This window comes from Hermetia illucens, chromosome 5, assembly GCF_905115235.1.
Source record: "Hermetia illucens chromosome 5, iHerIll2.2.curated.20191125, whole genome shotgun sequence".
Classification (NCBI taxonomy): Eukaryota; Metazoa; Arthropoda; class Insecta; order Diptera; family Stratiomyidae; genus Hermetia; species Hermetia illucens.
This window is the reverse complement of record NC_051853.1, coordinates 25860935-25884880: the sequence shown is the minus strand read 5'-3', so window position 1 is coordinate 25884880 and position 23946 is coordinate 25860935. Positions and strand designations below refer to the sequence as shown.

Below are 23946 nucleotides of genomic sequence, written 5' to 3'. Positions count from 1 at the left end.
GTTTCTTTATGTCCAATCGAAACTGAATGATACTCGAATTAATTTTGTATAAGTTCCGTTTCCAAAACTTTTATTTCTGCCTTTCCTGGTCCCAAATTTTCTGCGAAAGAAGTGTCAAACGGATCAACTTCGTCAATAGAAGCTGAGGCAACTACTGGTGGTGCTTGTGGCGTTAAGACCTTATCACCGAGACCAAGTTCTTGCGCGTCTGTCAATGTGTCTAAAACACCTGTTACCGTTTCAGGAGCCCGAGCTGTTAGAAGTTCACTTTCTATTAGTTTTAATTCAGTCTTCCCCGGTAGTATGGTCAATTCTACGGAAGACGTGTCGAAAGGATCAACAAATTCTGGAGAAGTCGCTCCCAATTCAGGACCCCCTTTGTTATTTTCTGCTGCTGGGGTTAGGACTTTAATATCAATCTGATTCTCTACGGCCAATAAATCGGACTTCACTTCAGGAACTGCAGGTCCTTCGACGCTCTCTTCAGCTCTAGGATCAAAATCAGGATCAGATAGACTGTGCTTCAAGTTTGTGCTCGCTAGTAGATCTCTCTCAATTAAGTTGAGTTCCACTTGAGTTGGTTTTGAATCGGGAACAAATGATGTATCAAAAGGGTCTTCCTGTTCCTTTGTCTCTGTCTCAATTATTGATGGTTCCTTGGTATAATATGGTGTTAATGGCTTGTGAATTTTCCCAGATTCATGATCTATGCTTAGAAGATCCGGTTCGGGTACAAGAAAACCAACTGATTTCGGTTGGATGTTCAAGTGTAGCGAAGACTTTCTTCTCGCCTGTTCAAGCTGGTCAGTTGGTGTCACAGCAGGAATCACATGTGTTGAAGGTTCTTCACCAGCCCGGGGATCAAAATCAGGATCACTGACTGAATGCTTTAGTTTTGATTCTGCTAATAGTTCTTTTTCCAAAAATTTGAGCTCAGTCTCTTTTGGCTGTACTAAGCGGGTAACTGCAGATGTATCGAAAGGATCGAAATCCTCGTTCTCCTTATCGTCTAATTCTTTGGAGAGCGGATCAATAGGGGGTAGTCCAACTGCACTTAAATCGGTGTTGCTACCGCCTAATAAATCCCTATGGACTACGTTTAGTGTGGTGGTCTCCGCACGTGAAGAACTAGTTAGATCACTGTTACTGCCTCCCAAAAGATCTCTTTCAACTTTTAGTTCAGATGCCTCCTTCTTTTCTTCTGCTCGAGGATCAAAGTCAAAGTCGTCGTCTTCTTTAACTGGTATTACTTTCTCGACAAATGTGGTATCGAAGGGATCGTCTTCGGGAATATCAAATTCGTCGTCACTCTCCGCCGCGTTTGTTACAGCTGGTATCGATGCTGGTGGTGGTCTTGGAGGTTTTGCTGAAAGACAGGACAATTGAATGTTAGTATCAGTGCCTTAGACACTATGCTTATTCTCTATATTAAAAGACATGCTTCGTGCTACTAATCGACAAAAAGTACTTACATTTCACAGCTACTTGTTCAACGGTCTCCTCTTGTTGAACTTCGAACTCTGCCCAGTCAGAAGCTACTGCTCCAGTATATTCAAGGGGCTGTACTTGTGTGACAATGGTTACTTCTTCCTTCTTAGTCAAGGATTCGACAGCTAGTTCCGCAAATTCATCATCTTCATCATCCTTTAGAACATCAAACTCAGATACGACATCTACTTTTTCAACTTCGGCAGACGCAGCTTTCTCTTCGGCTTGTTTTTGAAGTGTTAAATGCAATGATACACTTAAATCGATTGGTGGAAGCTCAGCTGGTACGTCGTCCTCTAGCTCATCAAGAAGTGTTTTAGGAGGCTCAGGAGTTACAGAAACATCAGCGTCAGTCGGCGGAGTAGCACTTTCATCATCAAACGCATCTAGAAGAAGATCCTGTGGGCCTCTGCGGGGCTTTCGTTTTATGGAGCCACTTGGCTGGACTGATTCTACTCTACCAGTTAAGACCTCAACGGCTGCTCCGATGCTAACGAGCTTCTTGCCTCTTTTCGAAACTTCAGGACCTTTGATTAATTTATCTGCGTATGAAGTATCGAAAGGATCAGGTCCTTCGTCGACTTCAAATTCAGGAGAATCTGGAACTATGGCAAACTGAACTTCTCCGCTTGTGATTGCCTCAATATATCCTGTATCAAAGATATCATCGACTTCCTCTGACTCCTCTTCTGATTCTGATAATTCAACAACAGCCTCAGCAAGGACGTCTCTGTTTGCTTCTTCTTCCTCCTTCTTCCGTCGTTCTTCCTCAAGTCTCTCTGCCTCGCGTCTAGCCGCTTCTTCCTCTTCTTTCTTTTTCTGTTCGCTTGGAGGCGGGACTCTTTGGAAGAATGAGGTTGATTTGATTCGGTCTAAATCGTCCTGGGTTTTGTGAAGGATCGAATCAACGCCCGCTGTTAAGGCTTTGAATTTCAACCATTCTTCATCTGCCTCAGGATTTTTAGCGTCGCTGGTTGATGGACCTTTAGCTGTTTCAGTATCAGAAGCAGATGCCTCGCCTGTTTGTTCGGCTTCTTGGACTTGTTGTTCAAGTTGTTGCTGTTGTTTTTGTTGTTGCTGGAGCTTGTATTGCTCAAGTTCCTCTTCGGTGAAAAGTTCTTTGTCTTTTTTGGACTTTTTACCTTTCTTTTTCTTTTTTAGGCCTTTTGGTAACTTAAGCATTATCTAGTATGCGAGACATCAAAGGTGGTCTGTAAATATGTAAATTTTGAAAAGGAAGTCTTAATTGAGGAACGTCTATTGGCTTAATCGTCATATTTAGGATTAATCAATTTCAAACAGAGAGGTTCGTATCTCTTCGCTTCATGGTAGGTATGCTGGAGGTACTGGCGTTTTTGTGCTGGCAAGGGTAATGATAAGTCTTAGTTTGTCAAGTTCGTGGCGTCCTTTTTTGAACCACCAGATCTGAGCTTTTAATATCTGAATCGATCGGTCTAAATAGAGGGCTACGAAGATGCGCTATATTGTGGATTTTTGCAACCACAACACCAAGGTAGGACGTTTTTGGAATCAGAGCATCTTTTACTTTGTGGCTTATAGGCATTGGGAGGGCTACACCGGAAACAAACGTTTTTTTTCCTCTATGCATCCTGGAAAGTCAGATGAGTACTGTTGATAGCCGACATCACGCTTAAAATATATAAGCCGTGCGGAGGAGACTGAAAAAGATCCTTGGGGAGAGGGGATTATCTTGCTGATTTTCAAATAGCTGTACCCAGACACGTAGCTTGCTTGTTGTAACTATTGGTACAGGGAACAGAACTTTCATCATATTAGGCGAAGACGGCTTTTCAGTTTCTGAGAGCAGCGTGACCGAAGAGGCTCGCAGATATTAAGTGCTCCTATATATAATTCGAAGGATACGACAAGACTGCGAATTGCATTGAGCGTAAATCCGGCCACACTTTGGGCCAAAGCTTGGTCAGAGCTGAGCATATTTTTTCTAGGATTTCATTAATTTGGGCGTGATACCCTCCTAAGGCTTTTCGCGCCGTCCAGGCCTCTTGCAGATCTAATAGAGACGTTAGGTCATTTTTTCGCAGTGACAGTCTGCAGACAAGTTCAATTTATATTATCTGCGGTTTAAGATTCGTTTCAAGAAACCAACATTCGGCTCCATTCCCGGAATTGGTCTATAAAATTTCTTGGAGATCAAGCCAATTACCACCTGCTTGCATGCCTGTAGGCATGCAGAAAATGCGGAAATGCCTGAAAAAGTTGCCTTTGTTGAGTCTCCATTTGATGCAGAACATGATATATCGAAAGTGACTCCTTCCCCCGGATAAACCTTAGTCACTACGAATGCTGGACTTTTCCTGTTCGGCCGGAACAAAAGAAGGACTTGCCCGAATAATAGAAAGTGACGGTGATCGTTATCCACTACTCGGTACCAATAAACTTGTCCTTGTTAGAGTTTCCTGTTGTCAAAAGACTCCATCGCGACTCGAACTAGGGGCCAGAGAGCCTTGAGATTTCAAACTACTGGTCAGAATGTTCTTAGCATGATGAGGTTTTCCTTGCTGGTCAATGGGAATCCTTGTGGAAGATCCTGTGTTGGAACACTGTACCACCGACAACACGATGGTGTAAGCTTCAGAAATCGACAGACCTTTAATTGATATGGTTTCAATCACCAACATATCCTAAACCTACCGCTTCCCCCCTCCCCCGTTCATTTGGATGAAAAAGCGCCAAAACTTCCTATGGTAAATCAATAAGGATACAAAGATGAAGCCAGGACGTCGGCAAACTGGTTCGTTGCTCGAATCATTTCCCTAATACTTACACGCGACAGGAGGGTCAAGTAGGTGCTAAGGAGCTGGCATCTACTTGGTACAGGAGTAATGTACCTGGCGACGACTACATTATCATTGTGGGTGTGTTGGCGAGAAAACGCACTTTGAGGCTGGTTTTTTTTAGGACCGGATCATTTGAAAAATAGCTTACTTCCCTCAGTTCGGGCAAGCACCTAAGTTACAAACTGGAAGTTACAAGGTGGAATTTGCTCCTTATATAAATTGAAAAACACAAAATGTGAATTATGTTCAGATTAAAACCGCCGAATAAAATTCAGGCCTAGAGCCAGTGGCAGCTAAAATCGGCTTTATTTCCAATTTGAAGGAATCTTAAATCCGCTATCCACTTGAAGGCGGACCGGACCAGTTGGAAAGCAACTTACTTCCACGGTTGAGGCCATTGAACCTAAATATAAACCACTGATAACTCTTCAGCCCCTTAGACCACCATTAAAGGAATTCGAGGAACACATTGGCCCACTGCGTAAGCAATGGTATTCATTTCGCACGAAAGCAGTAAAAGCGGTCTGATTAACGCAAATTCTGACCATCATGAGCTGCAAACCCAGTATATGGTTCATTAACCGTGATATTTGGCTTTAGAAAGACGGTGTCCAAATGAAGGCCTGCGTGAAGAAATGCCTCTACCATGGATAACGCAACGATGACACGGGAGTCAGCTCATTGAAGTAATTGAAGCAAATAAGAACCGTACCGTAGAGCAAAAAAAGCGATCGTTTGGACCTTAACAGCTCAGAGAGAACTGTCATGCTATCAGCGTCGTAGAAGTTGAAGAAGGATTCGAACTAATGAAATCGGTGAACCTAGCACGAACTGACGAGTTTGGTGCCTCGGAAGTTGATTACTTGGCCATACATTGCATCTAGTATCAGCAGTAATTTGGACAAAGAACTGTCTTAAAGAAAAAGATACAACTTTTGAAGACCGTTATAAGGACACGGAAAGATACCTCACAGGCTCAGCTTTCATCAACTCTTTGCTACTTCCCCCAGCCGCGAGATATCGCAGGAGCTAATGCTGGGTCCATTTAGGACAAACTCAAGAATCTTGTGATGTCCCCAGATACCAAAATGAAAGTGCAGATCAGGGAGACTCCCAAAGAACAACTAAATACGGAAATACATAAATAGGAAACCAGCTAGCGGAGCATTATTCGAAGACGGACAAATAATCTTTCACCCTGCTTCGAGGGGATTACTTTGTTTGTAGCTGTCGGAACCCATCAAAAAAGAACACAATATGCTCTAGGCGATTTAAAACATGGTCAGAGCTATTGTAGTTTTGTATAGTGGAATCAAGGAAGAACACTTGAGGCTTCCTCGAAATCCGAAAAGCAATAAACCCAAAAAGAGGAATAAAGAGGGAAAGAAGTATTTTTCCGAACCTTGGCAGAAAACACAATGACAAAGGAGGTTCTTATCTGAAAAACAATTTCTAAGCAAAGTATCAAAGTATCTGCGGTGGTGATATTAAAGAGCACAAGGTGGTAGAAGCCCCAAAAAGAGCCGTAATAGTATAAAATAAAGACCGAATTGATTATCATCTCCAATAAAAGTGATGTGACATACACCAATACTTTCAGCAAGGTCAAATCCTATCCGGACCTTATGAACCTTAGAAAAAGCTAGCTGAACCAGCCGTTCCCAAAAAAGAGATTTAATACCCTAGCCGAAAAGGGTCTCCTATCCGTTTCCTCTGCATTGTAAAGAAGTCCTAAAGGAAAGAACCTGGTAAATCCAGCACTGTGAAAAAGTGCAAGGAATATGAAAGAGAAGGCCACGTATTGGAGAAGTGTGAAGCTAACTCTGAATATATGTATATTTTGCCAGATGGGGTAATATAAGGGGGAGTTTTGGACGCGTTGACAAATTCAGCTTTGGAAGACAGTATAATATTCACTCTCACAGATCATCTGTAAGAAAAGACTAGAGGTGGCCATTATCAGCAAGATCGTAGCATCGACAGTTCTGGTGGTTGACCTAAAGATGTAACTGGCAATGGCGGTAATACGTAATATATCATATATTCGGTATTTCCATTAAATTAATAAGACTGGCGCTGACCAATGTGCGAGATCGGATAAAAGTAGCAGGATCACTCTCAAGACCATTTGCCACCAACAACCGTCTAAGACAAGGGGATGCCCTATCATGCGTCCTCTTTAACCTGGCCCTGCTGAGGTAAATGCGAGGGCACGATCCTCTTTAAGTCCACCCAAGAACGACCGAGACGTACAAAGTGCCCTCATCTAGATCGAGCAGGCGGCGCGAGGTCTTGGGCTGCACATCAATGAAGGCCAGACAAAGTATATGGTGGCAACATTAAACCGCACTGGTCAAACGGGAAGAATAAAGATAGGTGACTACAACTTTGAGATCGTTGATAATTTCTCCAATCTAGAGTCGAAAATCACAGCCGATAACAGCTACGATGATGAAATCCGGGCACGGTTGTTGGTACCCAGCAGAGCCTATTTCGGCTTACAAAAACTGTTCCGCTCGAAACGTCTCACCATAGGGTCAAAGTTGTTACTGTACAAGACAATCATCTTGTCAGTCCTTATGTGTTCCTCGGAGACTTAGGTTCTTAGCAGGAAAAATTGCGAACTCTTGGTCGCGTTCAAGAGAAGAATCCTCCGAAAACTGTTTGGCCCCTACATGAGGATGGAGAATTCCGTAGCCTACATAACAACGAAATCCATGAGCGATACCATGACGGTCCGGTTGTGGATAAAATCCGGTTCCATAGGTTACGGTTGGCGGGTCACTTAATCCGTATGAAGGAGGATGATCCAGCCCGGAAAGTCTATAAGGACAATATCTATGGTAGAAAATGAAGGCGAGGTTTACCGTGCCTGAGATGGAGCGATGGCGTAGGTCTGGACGCCAGACAGCTTTTAGGGATATCGAATATATCGCAAGCATGGCATGAGTGCGAATTAAATATATATATATATACCACCTGTCGCTACTTTCGATCACCCTGCTACCAAAGTAGAGTGAGGCAGCGTCTGATTAGCTGCCTCTGCCCTGGATAAAACCGTCAGTCAAGATCTTTGATAAGCTTGGTTATTTAACTCAAAAAGTTGCTTTCCTAGTGGTGCGGTCCGTTATCAAGTGGATGCGGACTCAAGACTCCCAGTTTCCTTAACAAAAAACGAACCAGAAGCCGTCATCCATGTTAAAATTTGAAGGCCCCAGTGGGCGAAGCTGGAAGGCGTGGTGGCTCAACCGGAAAAGTGGGATGAAGAGTTCAGGAAGCCAAGAACCGGCATCGGAAGTAGACGGACATGAATTAAGTCGCACTCTACAATGAGCGTTTTTGTGACCAATACATTAATGAAGGCGTCAATTCCAAACTCTAATAAAGCGTTGCACGCCCTATCGCCCTCTAAAGTTCCGATTGCTGGCCGACTACCGAGGGTAATGAACACCAACACGGGGAATGGAGAAGAGAATATTGCCATGGATCAATGATGTAAGACGCTATTATCATACTGAAATGAGGACATCCGCCTTTGATGTGGGGTTGTAGTCATCTGTAAAAAAAATTGCGGGTGAGATGTGTTCGATTGCCAGGTAATGTGGATGCAATTGAAGTGAACTTATCCAATCAGATTGGCCTGAACATCAAAGTGAATAGGAGACGACCGGAATACAAGCCAAAACAGCGATAGCTTGGTATGCTAGATGGTGGATTGGGAGAGACCAACTTGAGAGCATCTACCAATCTTAACGTCCACTTGGTATCAATGACTGGTGACAACAATCAAAACGGAGGAATTACTTACCCCAGAGGAATTTAAGTTGTAAAATCAAATAAACCAAACAAATCCAGCGGTTATTTAACAAAGGAGAACCTTTCGTCTGGTTTATGTACATCTTTTCTTTCAATAACACAAGTAGCTTCATTTATAATATAATGAAAATACCATTGAACTGAGCACACTAAACGCTAGCATTTTTCGATGGCTTAAATCCCTTTTCCTGGTCGAATGTAGAAATTTGAGAACTTTTTTCAGTTCTATGAAATGGAAAACCTCTCATACACGAAGAACATAGCGAGGGGCGAGCTATGAACGTTATAAGCACATATTCGTCTGCTGTAGTTAAAACCTTGAAAATCGGTCATGAAATATTCAAATAACAGTATTTTGGCCTCATATCACCACTGGGTTTCAGGGAAATCGATAAGAGTCGGATAAATCAAAGCCAATTTTCAAATCTTCATATGATGCTCAATCTCCAGTTTAATCAAACATAAGTACTGGCGGTATGGGATCCATTTAATTAATTTCTTCCAAAGGCTTATTCTGAAGTACTCTACCCACTACCGAACGAATTGGAAAAGGCAAAGGTCAATCCAAATGTCACTGGGGAAAGGTTGCATCTCCTGAATGAGGCGATGACATTTGTTTACTGTGGACCATTTTAAATATGAATTTATAGAACAAGAGCCCGCGGAGAGTTTTTCATTCGAAATTCAGTCAAGAGCATAATACCACAATGTAAAGTGAGGGAGGTGAACACAATGGTAAGCCACTACACTTTACAGAAGCAGGGTAAGTACAGCATGCAAGGTCTAGGGCAATAGCCCCCAGCTAAATTCTGTTGAAATTTTATTCAAATTCACACATTACAGTCGATTTAATACAACCTAAGGCAACCTCCCACCTACTCACAAACTTTCTAGGATAAACGAACGCCTACATATCAATTCTACGAAATGTCTGTCATCTGAAATCAAGCCGCATCTCTAACTATAATAAATACAAAATATACTCAATGACTACCCCACTAGTAAGTACGTGCGGAAAAACACCCCTATTCGCCGTTATTGAACGAGAACAGAAAGAAAACTCACCCGTCACCCACATACACATTTCTGCCGCCCACCACCGCTCAATTGAGAAAAGACGACGAGGCTTACTCACCACCTGCCGTCGCCATTGATTTAACACACTTTTTGCCAATCTTCGATTTTCCTTTTATCTATGAACAAGAACGAGGCCACCACTCCGTGGAAAGTGATTAGTACACTGCACTCTTCGTTAAGTCAGACTCGCCATTGAAAAGATACATTCCATTCGAGATTTCCACGCTCTCGACAATCAGCCCTTTAATTCAATATCCTGCGGTTGCAGCACTCACAATGTAAAGGGAAAAAAAATCGTATCCGTGAAAAATCGATTCTAAGAAGGAAAAAGGTTCTCATGAGAATTTCCGCCCAGGAAAAGTGAAATATTTCCTTCTTGGAGTCGACTTACACGAAATCCTTGCACAGTTTCTTATATTCTATCCAAATCCGGAAACTAGTTTCCACATCTTATCCAAGGAAAATCCGAAAATCATTGGAGAACTGAAACCCTTTCTGAGTCAAGTGAGAAAATTCAAACTTTACGGAAATCCCACGGAAAATTGTACGATTAAACTTACGTCTCTGATTTTTCACACTAGCAAGAGAGTTTATTTTCACTGGAACTTAACTGAACGTCGAAAACTAGTGGAATTTTTCTTTTCAGGAGCCGATAGCTGCCTTTTTCCGAGGAAAAATTTTCAATAGAATCTCGCTTCAAGGAACCTATCGACAATGTCCACAAAAACTACCCTGTCGTCATCGACGAGTGGAAAACTTGCGTTCCACAATTTTCTCCAGTGAGGGGTGGCAGTAACGAGACGGGTGAAAGATGGCGGCATGGCTAATGGTACTTTTGAAGGATATTGTTGTTAGGAAATAAACGTGAAGTTGAGCCCAAATGGAGATGAAAAGAGCTTTCGGAAAATCTGTTGCGAAAGTTTCATTTCAACAGTTTGTGTATCAAGGGGAAGATGAAATCGGGAGCGTATAAATATTGAAACAACTCGGAAACCAGAAGCTCGGTACTTCGGGTACGAACAGTTTGGAGATTTTCCATCTAAGGATAAATATCGTTCGATGATTTCATTTGTATTTAGTTCGTAGTGTATATGTCCTAAGTATGTCAGATTATTGATTTTAATTTGATACTGACATTCTCATCTTCATTACATGTACTCTAGCTTTCTAAACAATAGTAGCATTTCCAGCAAACTTACTAAAATAATACCCCATATTATAGTTGATATGAATGTTAAATTTTCTAAGTTTTACAATTTAATTGAATATATATCGCTGCAGAGAGTGTTTCGAGGCTTAGATGTCGTATAGAGGGAGCACCACAATCTTTTGAAGGATCGATAGGCTCTGAGAATGGCCGCTTAAAATAAATAACCCCTTTTTGAACCCTCGTTCCACCCGTTTGGAACTGATGCTAAAACTTATACCTGATTTGGAAAGTACCAACACACCCTCGTTCCCTTTAACCTCAGCATAGAATGATTTCATTCATTACATGTGTATAGGCCCCTAGTTCCAACCTTTCCACTAAGTTTCATGCAAATGAGTGTAATCGTTTCTGAGACAAGTGCGTGTGACAAACAGACAGGCATACGGACAAACAGGCCGACAGCAGCCTATGAGGAGTTGCCAGATCTCCCATCACGCGCGTCCCTTCGTGCGATAAGAGAATTCCCGACGGTGTACGTATACGCATTTGGAGGTGTGCGTGCGTAGAAACCGCCCACCTGTGGAAAAAAAGCCTCTGGGAAGAATACTCAGAACAGAAAACCAAAAGTCGTTAGTATGATTGACTGATTGGCAGCAACTGCGTACCAAACCCACGCAGCAGTTACTGACGCAACCTGGTACAGTAATCATCTGTTTCGACTTGTAAGTAAAACTTCCCACCTGTACGTGTCATCCCCGCAGGATCGATACGGCGACCCGGTAGAGTTATAGCTGGTCGGTTAAAGTGAACTTTTCATCCTGGTTTCGGTTCCAGCACGCCACTTTGTCACAATCCCAAGACGGGTGAACCGCCTGAGTTAGCCCCGCTAACTCAAGAGATGTGCAGGGGAACTATTACTGTTTGGTAAGTGGGCAGTTCAATGTGGCGAAAGAACGACTGGATGAATAAGGCCTCCTATGAAGTACAAGGGTAGCAGCAGGCGAAAAGCTGGCGACTGTCACAGCTGTGGTCCGTGAACGCGAGTCTGTGCCTGAATTTGGTGCAAATATGCTGCTCTCGACCTAGGTCTATGAAGAGGGATGGATGACCAGGTATTGATAGTGGCAAAGGCTGTATCAGTGCCAGCAAGGAAGAAACCGTGCATGCCAACGACGAGAGAATTAATACAGTGCTAGCAAAAGTACTCATGGTGGAAAATTGCCTAAAGGAGATGGGTAATACCTTGAACGCGCTCTACTAATTCGTCGAGCCGAAGCATAATGTTCACCACTATATTAAGGTGGTTGTTCCAGACCTTGAAGCTACCTGCAAAAGGTCATGGCTGAATTAGGTTCGATGAACCAACGCAACACGAATGCATGACAATGGCAAACTCCTACAGTGACCCCATTGAGGCAGGAACAAACCACTCAAACCAATCCAAAGTGGAAAGTTGTAGGGGACGTAAAGAGGAACAGAGACTGAATAGAAGATATTGGTGTAAAGCTTCCTACGCCAAAGAAAAACGGAGGGCCTAAAGAACGAGTAAGGGAGAGAGTGCAACGTTTGGACCTCAACTCGGCTTCACAAATGAAATTCTTGAAAATGGAAGCAAATCTTTGGACAACTGTGAAGTTAAAGGAGCAGGTAAAGCGAAGGAAGCCTCGTCCGCAATTTTTATCCAAAGCAGAGGTGACCTCTTTTACGCTAAGATCCTGCTGAAGATCAAGGGAGATGGGACGCTAACCGGGCTGGAAGACAATGTCACATGCGCAAGATCAGAAGAACCCAGAAGAGAGAACTTCTGCTGGGGCTTCGCAGGAGGCACAATTACCAGAGCTTGGCTGGTAGATCCTTAAGTGAGGAAGTTACAGTGAAGCAATTAACCCACGAGATAACTTAATAATTTTTACCCACTAAAATCACCTCTTGCCAAGTCACGACTGAAATTTCCCCATACACCAGCTTTCTTTGCAGATTTAAGTTTCGTTTTAGTTGGGAGAAGACCCTGTGGTCCACCCCAGCATTTTGGTTGACTTCGCTTAGGAACTGGCTGTTCCTCAGTAGCTTATAACTTTAGGCATCCTTTATGTTAGCAAGTCATTTGGCTTTATTCTTTCTTTGCCGTCTCATTATATTAGCGATATCAGCCAATTTTCGGACTTCGTTATTCTCCTGTGATCGTAGTCGGTGCTTGGTTTTTGATGACTTCACTAACCAACTGTACTTTCAGGTCCCTATGCAGATCCTCATTATGAAAGAACCAGGGAGCGTCCACTATACTTCTAGGCACTTTATTTTGGAACACCAAATGACCTTCAGATTTGATACTTTGGCATAGCCCCAGAGCTGGATACCGCACGTCCATATAGGCTTCAGGATCTGCTTATACTATAAATTAGCAGCTTGCTATCGACTAGGAATTTCTCCCCAATAGCCAGTACGTCTGCCTGCATCTGACATTTAGTTCGACCTTTTTGCTTAGGATGTGTCTTTTCCAGTTGAACTTAGCATCGAATGTCATGCCTTAATATTTGACCTCACTCCCCTGCGACACATCTTATCCGTTAATGTTGACTTTAGCTAGATTCTATTTTTTGATTGTGAAGTTAATGCACGTTGATTTGTTTTCATCCAATTTTATTTTCCATTTCTTGGTCCATTCCACAATGCTGTCAACAGCTGTTTGTAATTTCATTTCACTCTAAATAGGTTTTCTGATGCATGTGATTTTAAGATATCAAAAAATTCTTCTGGGATATCCCTATACAATTTTTACAGCAGACTTTCATACCACACCTTATCAAACGCCTGACCGACATCGAGAAGCCCAATATTAAGGGCTTTTGTCTAAATTTTGGCGTATAGGAGATAATTATCTGCAGTATATCATCTGAGCCCGTCAAGAATTGCTGGCTCATTCCGTACAACGTCATACGAAGCAGCAGCTTTCGTAGTCGTGTTAATCGTGCCAAGTGATATTTTGGCTGAGGTTCTGCGAAGACTATTCAACTGGAAAGAACCCAGTGTCTATAATGCGGAAGATCGACGATGAGAAGAAAGAACGAACACAATCAAGGTGTGGCAGGACCTGACGTTCCTCATAAGGGGAGATGCACGTACAGATTGATTCCAAATATCCAAACTTTGGATTATGAACAACCATCGAAATGTCCACTATCACTTGACCCAGTTTCTAATTGGGCATGGTGGATACCGTAGGTATTTACATCGTTATTGACATGACGATTCTCCCTTATGTCCTGAGTGTCCAAACGAATACAAGGACTCGGAGAACATACTCTTCATATTTCCGAAATTTGCAAATGAGAGAGAACACGAAGGTGTGTGGTGGCACACAAACTGCATCAATATATCTTTAAGGATTGAGGACTCCCTAAGTCCGCATCCGCCTGATGTCGGTCGGATCAAAATTGGTTTGGGCCATAGAGTATGGAGCGACTTTCGCTCAGTACAATTAACTCTCAAATCGTGTTTTACGAATTATATAAAGAAGCGCACCTGCAGACGGTTTTTGTCATGCTGCTTCCAGGCCACAGATGAAGGTGCGTCTGATAAGTTGTTTTGATACGAAACCGTAAGCCGTCTTCCTTGCCTCTTGATATTTGCGTCAACGGGTCTAACTCCAGAAACAGCGAAAATAATGGTTGGGCCACCTATCCATTGCAAGAGCAGATATCTCTAAACAAAATGCTTTACATGTTTCGAATTTGGACACATAGAAAAGACGGTACCAGTGTACTCGGGTAGTCCAAGCTGCGCCGCAAATGCGAAAGGACACATCAAATTGCCAAATATTGTATTTAGTCTGCAGATATGAATTAAATTCTTACTTCTAAACATGAACCATTGCAAACCGGCTTATGACTTGCTCTCCCTGACAGTTCTTGAAAACAAAGTTGACATCACTGTTACAAATAAGATTTTCGACTCTTGGTGGCGATATGGACATGCGGAAATGAAGCCATAGAAGGAACAATGAAAATCCTCGATAGGTTTCATGAAATCGAAAATACGTGGAATATCCATTGATAGTTGTTATACTGGACCAAAGTTTACGAGAGAGGAGCTTCAGTGTATGGTGAAGAGGCTAACGATGGATGCCAACGACTGCATGTGACGCATCCATGACAGGAAAGAATACTGAAGCTTCTGTAGAACTTTGGAATTGAGTAATGCCGCGAACATCCAGCCCGACCCAGCCCGGAAAGTTTATAAGAGCAATATCTATGGTAGCTAGAGAAGGCGTGGCAAATCCTGCCTCAAACAGAGCGATGGTGTAGGTATGCAAGCTTTTGGGAGATCGAATTGGTGACCTTCGGCACAAAACCAGGATACCTGGAATTTCTTACTAAGGCTGGCCTAGACTGACTGTTACACCGTTGATGATAATCAATCATCAATCAATAGGTTTCTTTGTTACGATTCAGATAATGGACCGAAATCATATAGAACAGCATGGGGGGTCCCACATCACAATTCCAACTTGGACCCATTGTTACTAAAAACAGATTACCGAGCAGAGCCATCGCCTCTTTATTTAAAGGGTTATGCTCAGCTCCAATGTAGGCAGATGTACTGGAACATCCAGTGATAAACGTAGTTAAACTATTGATGAGCTTAAGGAGAGGTGGAATGGATGAGAAAAGGACCGCTGCACCCATAGAATCATATGGAATATTCAGCTCGAACAACTTCGTTCAAACTGTCAAGCTTGGTTCTACATGCACACACGTCAAACATTTTTGATTGTTCTATAGATTTCCATTATATCGCCTATATGATCACGGGCAATTTTGTTAGTAAATTGGCTGTTCTATTGCACATTCTACACAATCCCATGAGAGAATTTTCGAACTATAAACTTTTTATTACCAATTATCCTTTTTTAAGGTTTTATGTAAAACAAAACCTTATTAAAATCGATTCGCCGTCTGTCTATCTGCTTGTCACATGCACTTTTTTCCAAAACGGCTAAACCGTGTTTGCCTCGTATTTCTGCCATAGATATTGCCCTTATAGACTTTCTGGGCTGGATCATCCTCATCCATACAAATTAGTTGACGCGGCTGTTAAGCCGGATTTTTTTCCGCAACCAGACGCTGATGGTATCGCTCATAGATTTCGTCGTTATATAGGCTACGGAATCGTCCATGCTCATGTAAGGGCAAACATTTTTCGGAGGATTGTTCTCTCCCACGAGGCCAAGAGTTCCTAATTTTTTTTGCTAAGAACCCAAGTCTCCGAGGAATACATAAAGACTGGCAAGATCATTGCCTTGTACAGTAAGAGCTTTGACAATATGGTGAGACATCCTCGCACATTGGTCAAGCTAAACTTAGTCAGTCTCACCAGTTTCGTCGCGATACCGACTTCTCCCATGGCCGTGTACAGGTTTACCCTGGCTATGCTATCATAGGTGGCTTTAAAGTCGATGAAGAGCTGGTGCTACTGATATCCACATTCCAACAGTTTTTCCATCACTTGCCGCAGAGAGCAAATCTGATCTGTTGCTTACTTGCCTGGAATGAAGCCTCTTTGATATGAGCCAATGATGCTCTGGGCGTATAGGGCTATCTGGCCCAGCAAGATAGCAGAAAATATCTTATAGATGGTACTCAGCAACGTGATACCTCTGTAATTGCTGCACTGGCTGATATCTCCCTTTTTATGAATGGGACAGATAATGCCTCGTGGCCAATCGTCATGCACTGATTCGCTGTCCCATACCTTGAGCATCAGTTGATGAACCGCTTGGTGTAGTTGATCGCTTCCATATTTAACCCATTCGGCTGTTGCTCCATCGGTTCCCGGCGAATTATGGTTTTTAAGAAAATGGATTGCACGGACTGTTTCTTCTATGCTTGGTGATGGCGTCGTCTTCAGTTGGCGGGACCTCCATCTTTTTGGTTGTTGAGCTCCAATAAGCTCATTCTGTCGGAAATCAAATTTCCCTCTTTGTCTCCGGAGTTATTCTGAGAGTATATGGCTTCTGCGGATACCCTGCTTGTACTACCCCACCATTGCGAAAGTAGATAATTGAACATGATATGTTCAATTATGTACTTTACCTTGACGTATTGAACGCTTTGATAGTGGCCAGTATTTTCTTTCAGGAACATCCATCAATATAGCCTAGGCGATGATAATACTGAAGACAAGAATTGTGGGATACACTTGTTGGTTGGTTAGGCTTACAGTAAGCATACGAATAGGAGATGTTTTCGTTCGGTCCCTTTGTGAGGGGTGTGGAATAGAAATAGCTTATGAAATAACTAAGGCTGAAAAAAAGTCTGCATAACTCCCACCTCCGGTCCAGATTTTCTTTCGATGGCCTTGATTGAGAGATACAAGGAGTTAACTGTCTACATACTCAGATGTCCTTTTCTTTTAGGTCACCTTTTATGATTATAAGCGATTATAAGTTTTGATATTCAGAATAACGAATAACGTATAACGCATAGTAATGATGAATGACTGGCCATCTCAGCCTAAGTATATATGCCGCACCTCCAAACCAGAATGAATCTTTCAGTGATAGTGACCACACCATTTCATAATTGATTATGGCAGAACAACTTTTTATCGATTTCGAGGAAAATTTCAGGAATTTTAGTAGAGTTCGCTGGTACGAATATTAGCGAATTAGGGTATGAACAAACTAAGCTTTCATATCGACTTGTTAAGGACTTTCTCTAGAATCTAGGTGAGTTTTTGAATTAATGGTTACCCTTAACTTTATTATTAGAGAAAGCCACCAAGAAACTGCATATAAATAATATATATATATCTATAATGTTTAGAAATTCAAAAATTGTTATACTATCATATCTTTTTTTTTTTTTTTTTTTTTTTTTTATGGATGGAGGTGGAAATCTTAGAAAGACGCTGCTGCGCCAGGTTGCAGCAGTGTGTGGGATTCACACCCACTAAAACCACCCCCACTCTTCCGCCCCTCCCCGCGGGACCACCGTGAAGTATTACTTCGCGGGGGAGGCTCTGGTTCGCTATACCAGCTCGTCCATGTCACGTCTCCGTCGCGCCGCCTTCCGAGCTCGATCCAACTCCAGGAGTTTTGCCTGCACCACGGCTACTGCCTCATTTACCGCCATCCAGTTTTCCTCCAACTTCAACATCTCTTCCACCAGGTTGGAGGGCTCGATGTCCGCCCCTAAGATGCTGTTCAACCTCCTTTTCTGCTGTAGAAATCTGGGACAATAGAACATAACGTGCTCCGGGTCCTCGAGTGTAGCACCGCATTCAGGACAGTTGGGAGACTCGTCCAACTCGAAGCGATGCAAGTACTTCCTATAGCCACCGTGTCCCGTAAGGAACTGTTTCAGGTGGTAATTCAATTCTCCGTGCTTTCGGTTGACCCATTTCTCGATGCACGGGATCAATGTATGGGTCCACCTGCCCTTGTCGGAGTTATCCCATCGTTGTTGCCACTTGCCACGCAACTCTCTCCTGATGGCTTTTCGGAAATCCGCATTCACCTCGGCTGGATTTGCCTTCCGTTTTTCGTAGAGCCAGTGTGCCTCGCTCGCTAGAAGATCTATAGGGATCATTCCTGCGATAACACACACTGCCTCCGTCGACGCCGTCCTAAATGCGCTGCACACCCTTAGCGCAATTGGCCGGTATGCCGAACATATCTTCCTCCGGTTGACCGCGTGGTTCAACGCTCCCGCCCAGACAGGGGCCGCGTATAGCAGGATCGACCTCACCACTCCCGCGATGAGTAGCCTGCGACTATACTTCGGCCCTCCCACGTTAGGCATCATCCTTGCAAGGGATGAGCTGGCATTTGCTGCCTTTTCTCGCGCATAATCCAAGTGTGCCTTGAAACTCAGCTTGGCATCGATCATCACCCCCAGGTATTTGACAACCGATTTTGAGACGACCTCACGATTACCAACCCGGATGGTAACCGTGTTGTTCTTCCTACGGTTGGTAATGAGGACCGCCTCCGTCTTTTCGTCCGCCAGGTCCAGCTTGGCCATTCGTAACCATGACTTGATGGTATGAATGGCTTCATTTGCATAAAGCTCCACGTCCTCGGGATGCTTTGCAATTGCAATTACCGCCAAGTCGTCCGCAAAACCAATCAGCGTTGTCTCCTCCGGCACGCGAAGGCCAAGCACTCCGTCGTACATTATGTTCCACAGCAGCGGTCCCAATACAGAACCTTGAGGCACACCTGCTGTCACAATGTACTCCTTCGGCCCGTCGTCCGTCTCGTACCAGAGAAGTCTATCCGAAAAGTAACTCTCGATGAGCCGAGCCAAGTAGCTAGGAACACCCAGTTTGGCCAAAACGCCCTTAATCCAGCCCCAGTTGGCTGAGTTAAAAGCATTTTTGACGTCCAGCGTCACCAGAGCACAGCATTTGCCCATGGCCATCGCATTTCGAGCCAATTCCACGACCTTTGCTACTGCATCGACCGTAGAACGGGCTCGCCGAAACCCATATTGCCGCTCTGAAAGACCACCCGCAAGCTCGATGAACGGGAGCAGCCTGTTGTATATCACCCTCTCCAACATCTTCCCCATGGTGTCTAAGAGACAAATAGGGCGATATGAAGAGGGCACGCCGGGTGGTTTTCGAGGCTTCGGTAGCAAGACCAGTTTCTGCCTCTTCCACTGGGCGGGAAACACTCCTTCCGCCATGCACGATTCGAATGTGCTTGCGAACCACCTTGGTCTGGCCTTGAAAGCCACCTTCAGAGCCCTGTTCGGAATTCCGTCCAATCCCGGAGCCTTGCTGTCCCCAATACGTCTGCAGATTTCCCAAAGTTCCTCTTCGGTAACATCAGGGATCGAGAAGACGTCCTGCTGAGCTGCCAGTTGGGGTTCTCTTTCGTCCTGCTCCTGCTGCGGGAAAAGAGTTGCAATTATTTGCAACAAGAGCCGTGGGCATGTCACCTGAGGTGATTTTCGCCCGCGGATCTTCTTCATTACAATTTGGTAGGCTGTACCCCACGGATTCGTATTAGCCTCCATGCAGAGCTTCTGGTAGCATTCCCGCTTGCTTCTCCGAATGGCCTTCTTAAGGTTGCTTCGCAGATCCCTGTATTCTTCCTCACGCTCCTGGTGCTCCGGCCTTCCTCTTGTCCTGTGGGAAAGTCTCCTCGCTCGGAGACAAGAGGATCTCAAGGCAGCGATCTCCGTGTTCCACCAGTAGTTTGGCCTCTTGCCGTGGTGCAAACGTCGTCGTGGCATCGTAGCGTCGCATGCTTCGGTTACACGCTGAGACAGCTGTGTGACCCTTTCCACCGCTGTTCCATCCGGATCATGGGCTCCCTCCAATGCGGCCAGGAATATCTCCTCGTCGAAAGCTCCGATAGACCAGCCAACCGCCTTAGCCTTTCCACCTCCAGAGCGTCGTTGACTGCTTCCCCGGTTCCCAATGTGGAGGAAGATGGCCTGGTGGTCACTGTGGGTGTAGTGCTCACTCACTTGCCAAGCCATCCCCCTCACCAGTGAAGTGCTAACAAATGTCAGGTCAACGATCGAACCCGACCCTCTTCCTCGAAAGGTGGGCACGCATCCAACGTTGGCCAGCACGATGTCCAGCTCCGCAAATGACTCCAACAGAATTTGACCTCTGGTGTTCGTCGATCGGCTTCCCCAGTCCAGGGCCCACGCGTTGAAATCGCCCGCAATGATTTTAGGGCTGCGGTCTCTAGCATCCAACACCAGACTGTCTAACATCTCCTCATATTGTGCTAAGGTTGCACTAGGAGGAGCGTAGCAGCTGTAAATATGGACACCGTTGACCTTCGTCCTTATAAAACCAGCTGCCGGGGGGGGGGGGACTTCCTGAATGGCCTGTCTTCCGCACGCCCAGATTGCGGCGTTGCCAGACGCATCCACCGCCCAAGTCGCACCGCCGTAGTTTCTGTAAGGCTCGCAAATAACCGCGACATCGACATTCGACTCTCGAATGGTTTGCGAGAGCAGGTCCTGAGCTGCCTCACAGTGATTGAGATTGATTTGTATCAATCTCATTTTCCTGTGCGGTTCAGCTCCCTCCTATATACCGGACATCTGCTGCTTCCCGCAATATGCCGGCCGTCCACGCCCTCTTTCCCACTGCATAACATACACCGTGGATCTCCGGTGCAATCTTTGATGAGGTGGCCCTCTTCCCCACACTTCCTGCAACTCCTCGACCTATCATGCTGGCTAGTGCATGCCGCCGCAAAATGGCCGAAATCGAGGCATCTGAAGCATCTCTTTAGAGAGATTTGTTCCCTGAGCCTGCACACGACCCAACCTACTCTTACCTTGCCCGCGGTAATCAACTTAATAGCTGATTCCGCCGGCAAACTAATAATAGCGGTCTGTGTGCCACCATATGCCTTCTTCATCCTTCTTATGGCACTCTGGTCTATATCGCCAAGGTTGAACTGCTGCTTTAGCGCAGCACAGATGTCCTCCCGTGAGGTGACTTCATCTAGGTCCTTGCACTCAACCACTATCTCCTGTTTCCGAGCTCTTACCTCAGCTTCCTCTCCAAGTACACTTTCCACCTTCCCGCGGAAGTTATCGGCCGACTTGTCGGCGGATTTACTTAACTCCAGCATCAGATCCCCTTTCTGTGTTCGCCTAATACGGCTCACATTATCCCCCAAATCCTTCAATTCCGGGTCTGACTTCACCTTTCGCAGGATGTCGGCATAGGACATATTTCCCTTCTTGGAAATAATTATTATTTCCGGGCGGAGCTTCTTTTTGTCCTTTTTCCTCTTGTTGCTCACCTTAGTCCATTGTTCGGGCCTCCGGGCGTTGGTTTCTTCCACTTTTGTAGGTGTTGTGGCTGCAATCGTGAGATTACCGACTTTCGCGGGTACTCTCGCCGACTCCGCCTTCTTTGGTGAAGAGGCTTTTTTCTTCTTCGGGGCTTGCTGTGGTCCAAGAGGCTCGCTGGTACCGTCTCTAGCCCGTTTTCCTGTCTTCCCGCCTGCTTTATCACGGGGAGGCGTCACCTGCGTTTCCCTTGTGACCTTGCCAACTGACGCTCGGGAATTCTTTGCTTCGAGTGCCCTGATATAAGACAATTTAATGCCTCTTATCAAGGCTCGAATATTTTGATGGATATTCCGCCTCTCCTTGATGAACTCACACAGTTCATTTATTCGTTCCCCAAGTGTAACGAACGCCATTCCGGTATGTTCTCGTTTGCTTTCGCGCCTTGCGCCACAAGGAATGATCTCGATTAAGGGACTATTCGTATTTCTTTCAGAGTCCCGCGACGAATCTCGACTACCAAAAAGAACCATTGTTCTCGGTGGTGATCTCCCAAGCTTCGAACTCCTCCTAAAGGGATCCGGTGTGGACCTAATTTCCAATCCACCATTATACTATCATATCTAAAGTTATCATTACGAAGCACTGTTTTCGATTATAAAACAGGTGACTACATTAAAGTCATCAGCACTGTATAAGTTTTCTATTACCCAGAGAATATTAATATAAATTTCCACAGGTTGTCGTTAATGACAACTCTGAAGCGGCTCTGCCTTGAATCACTGCTTCCACACTCTGATCACTTTTGCACTTTTCCCGACCTCACACTCAATGAAATTCAATTGACCATGAAAATAAACGCAAATTTAATGAATCAATTAATCCTCTACGAAATTTAGATTAAATGCACGGACTGTACAGTGTCGGCACCGAAACTGGGGAATATTCAAACACCTATCGATTTGACGTCAGTAGGGAAATCTTACCGAGGAAAATGGGGAAAATGCTGGTCATGCGCATCCGTTTGTGTTGCATTGTTTTCGCGATGTACACGCTTTCCTTGGTTTTCAGCTGATTGGAAAAGCGCCAACTTGCCAGGCAGACTGTCGCCTGCAGTCAACCCTCGCTACATTGTGCCGGTGGTGGAGGATGAATGCATTTTAAATTATTGCACGCAGGGTGTTTTTCCACCTGTGGAATTGCTTTTGTATTATCCTAAAGGAGATAATACCTGTAAATTTTCAATGCTTTATAACAAACAATTCAGCATATTTTTTCGATCTAGCAAACCGAGATAAAAAATTCTTTTGTTAAATTGGCTCAGTTAAAAGGTATATAGATATAAACACCACATTTTGGATATATTTCATTTATATATGCCTGATTGCCACTAAAATTGTCTATATTTTTTCTACAATATTCGGCGATCACTGTGGGATTGGCGTCGAAAGTACTGTTCTATGATACTTGTGCATGCATAAGGTAATAATAATAGCCTCAGGGGAACTTGTACTTTATTTTAAACAACTATTGTGCCCCTCAATGGTCACATTCTACTTCTAAACTATATAATGGCAATAATTGGTTTCTCGATTGTCAAACGGCATCCTCCGTCCGGAGACCACCTTGGCGGAAGTGGTATTCCAAAAACCTAAAAAACAAAAGTTGGAGAAATTGACCGTGAAGGTACCCCCGCAACCCTTGAAGCTCCATCGAAGTGCTCTGTCGACACCTGGTGGGGGAGGGGGGGATCTTTATATTTAGGATTTTAGCGACTTCTATTCCAAAACGTGTCGGAAATCTCCACTCCGATCAAGTATGATCCACGCCTAAAACTCCACAACCCCTTTCTTTCGAAGACCAAAACGATATCCACTCCAATCTCCCGCTCATTAGCTGTCTCCCCAATCAGCCGGTCTCCGGTTACGTTCATTTTTGATTCCACCGACGCAGGCTGGAACTTCAAATTCAAGCCAACTGAGTGGAAGCAGAAATCAACTCACATTTTTGCATAGCTAAAAGCATGCATATTCTATTCTAGCCCAGGTAAACCGATGCGCCTATGTGCATTCAACAATGCCTAACTGGGCATATTTAAAATATCAGCAAAAGATAGGTCAATATACATTTTCCCCGGTCAATGTAATTAAAATTTGTTGAATGAAATGAAAGGGGATTTTTGAACTTAGGGGAAAGCCACCAGCTGTTAAGTTTTTTTTTTTTTAATAAATCAAACTAAGTATTCTAAATGGTAAAAGTTGGATCCAAAGGAAGGCCAGTGAGGGGTACTTGGGGAAATTAAGGACTGTTATAATGCAAAAAAAAAAAAAACAAAAAAAGGAAGATTACATATTATTGAATGTACCCATCGGATGGAACCTGTGAAAGACGAACTGCATACCGAGCATTCTGCAAAGGTGCAGACACTACAATTATACTATGTCTTTAAAAAAGCTACAACCGACAGAAGTTTTAGGATGTTTCCTACTTTGTGTTGTGTTGTAGCATTGCGTTCGGTATTAAGTATTTTCCCAGCTGCATTATCATACTCTGCACAAGTCCCAGACATTCTTCCTGAATATATATGGAGGTTTCATTCCTCTTCACGTAGTCTACAGACAGTATCCTAAGATATCCCCATGTAGAAGTTTAGCCTACAATGAACGGCGAGTATTTCCAGTATGATCTTAAGGCAATTCCTTGTGAGGTTTAAACAATCCCGCGAAGGCTTTGATACATATTTCTCACGAATACCCTGGACTGTTCCATTCAAGATAAGTTTGCTCTGTATAGTGTCCTCGACCATTTCTCTTCCTTCCTTATA

The 23946-nt window shown here is 44.1% G+C and overlaps 1 protein-coding gene across 3 annotated transcripts; it reads right to left on the bottom strand.

The window, feature by feature from the left end:
* Positions 1 to 3: 3 nt before the first annotated feature.
* On the bottom strand, positions 4 to 22028 carry LOC119657676 (protein stoned-A). 3 transcript variants are annotated; one of them, XM_038064704.1, is made up of 3 exons: positions 21833 to 22028; positions 1473 to 2699; positions 4 to 1366 (listed from the first exon to the last, which is right to left on the bottom strand). In XM_038064704.1, the coding sequence occupies exons 2-3, from the start codon at positions 2668 to 2670 to the stop codon at positions 39 to 41; spliced, it is 2526 nt and encodes an 841-aa protein (XP_037920632.1). In that variant the 5' UTR covers positions 2671 to 2699; positions 21833 to 22028; the 3' UTR covers positions 4 to 38. The 3 variants fall into 3 exon arrangements, with proteins under 3 accessions (XP_037920632.1, XP_037920631.1, XP_037920633.1); XM_038064703.1 differs by lacking the exon at positions 21833 to 22028 and adding an exon at positions 9761 to 9922; XM_038064705.1 differs by lacking the exon at positions 21833 to 22028 and adding an exon at positions 9189 to 9512.
* Between the last annotated feature and the right edge of the window lie 1918 nt (positions 22029 to 23946).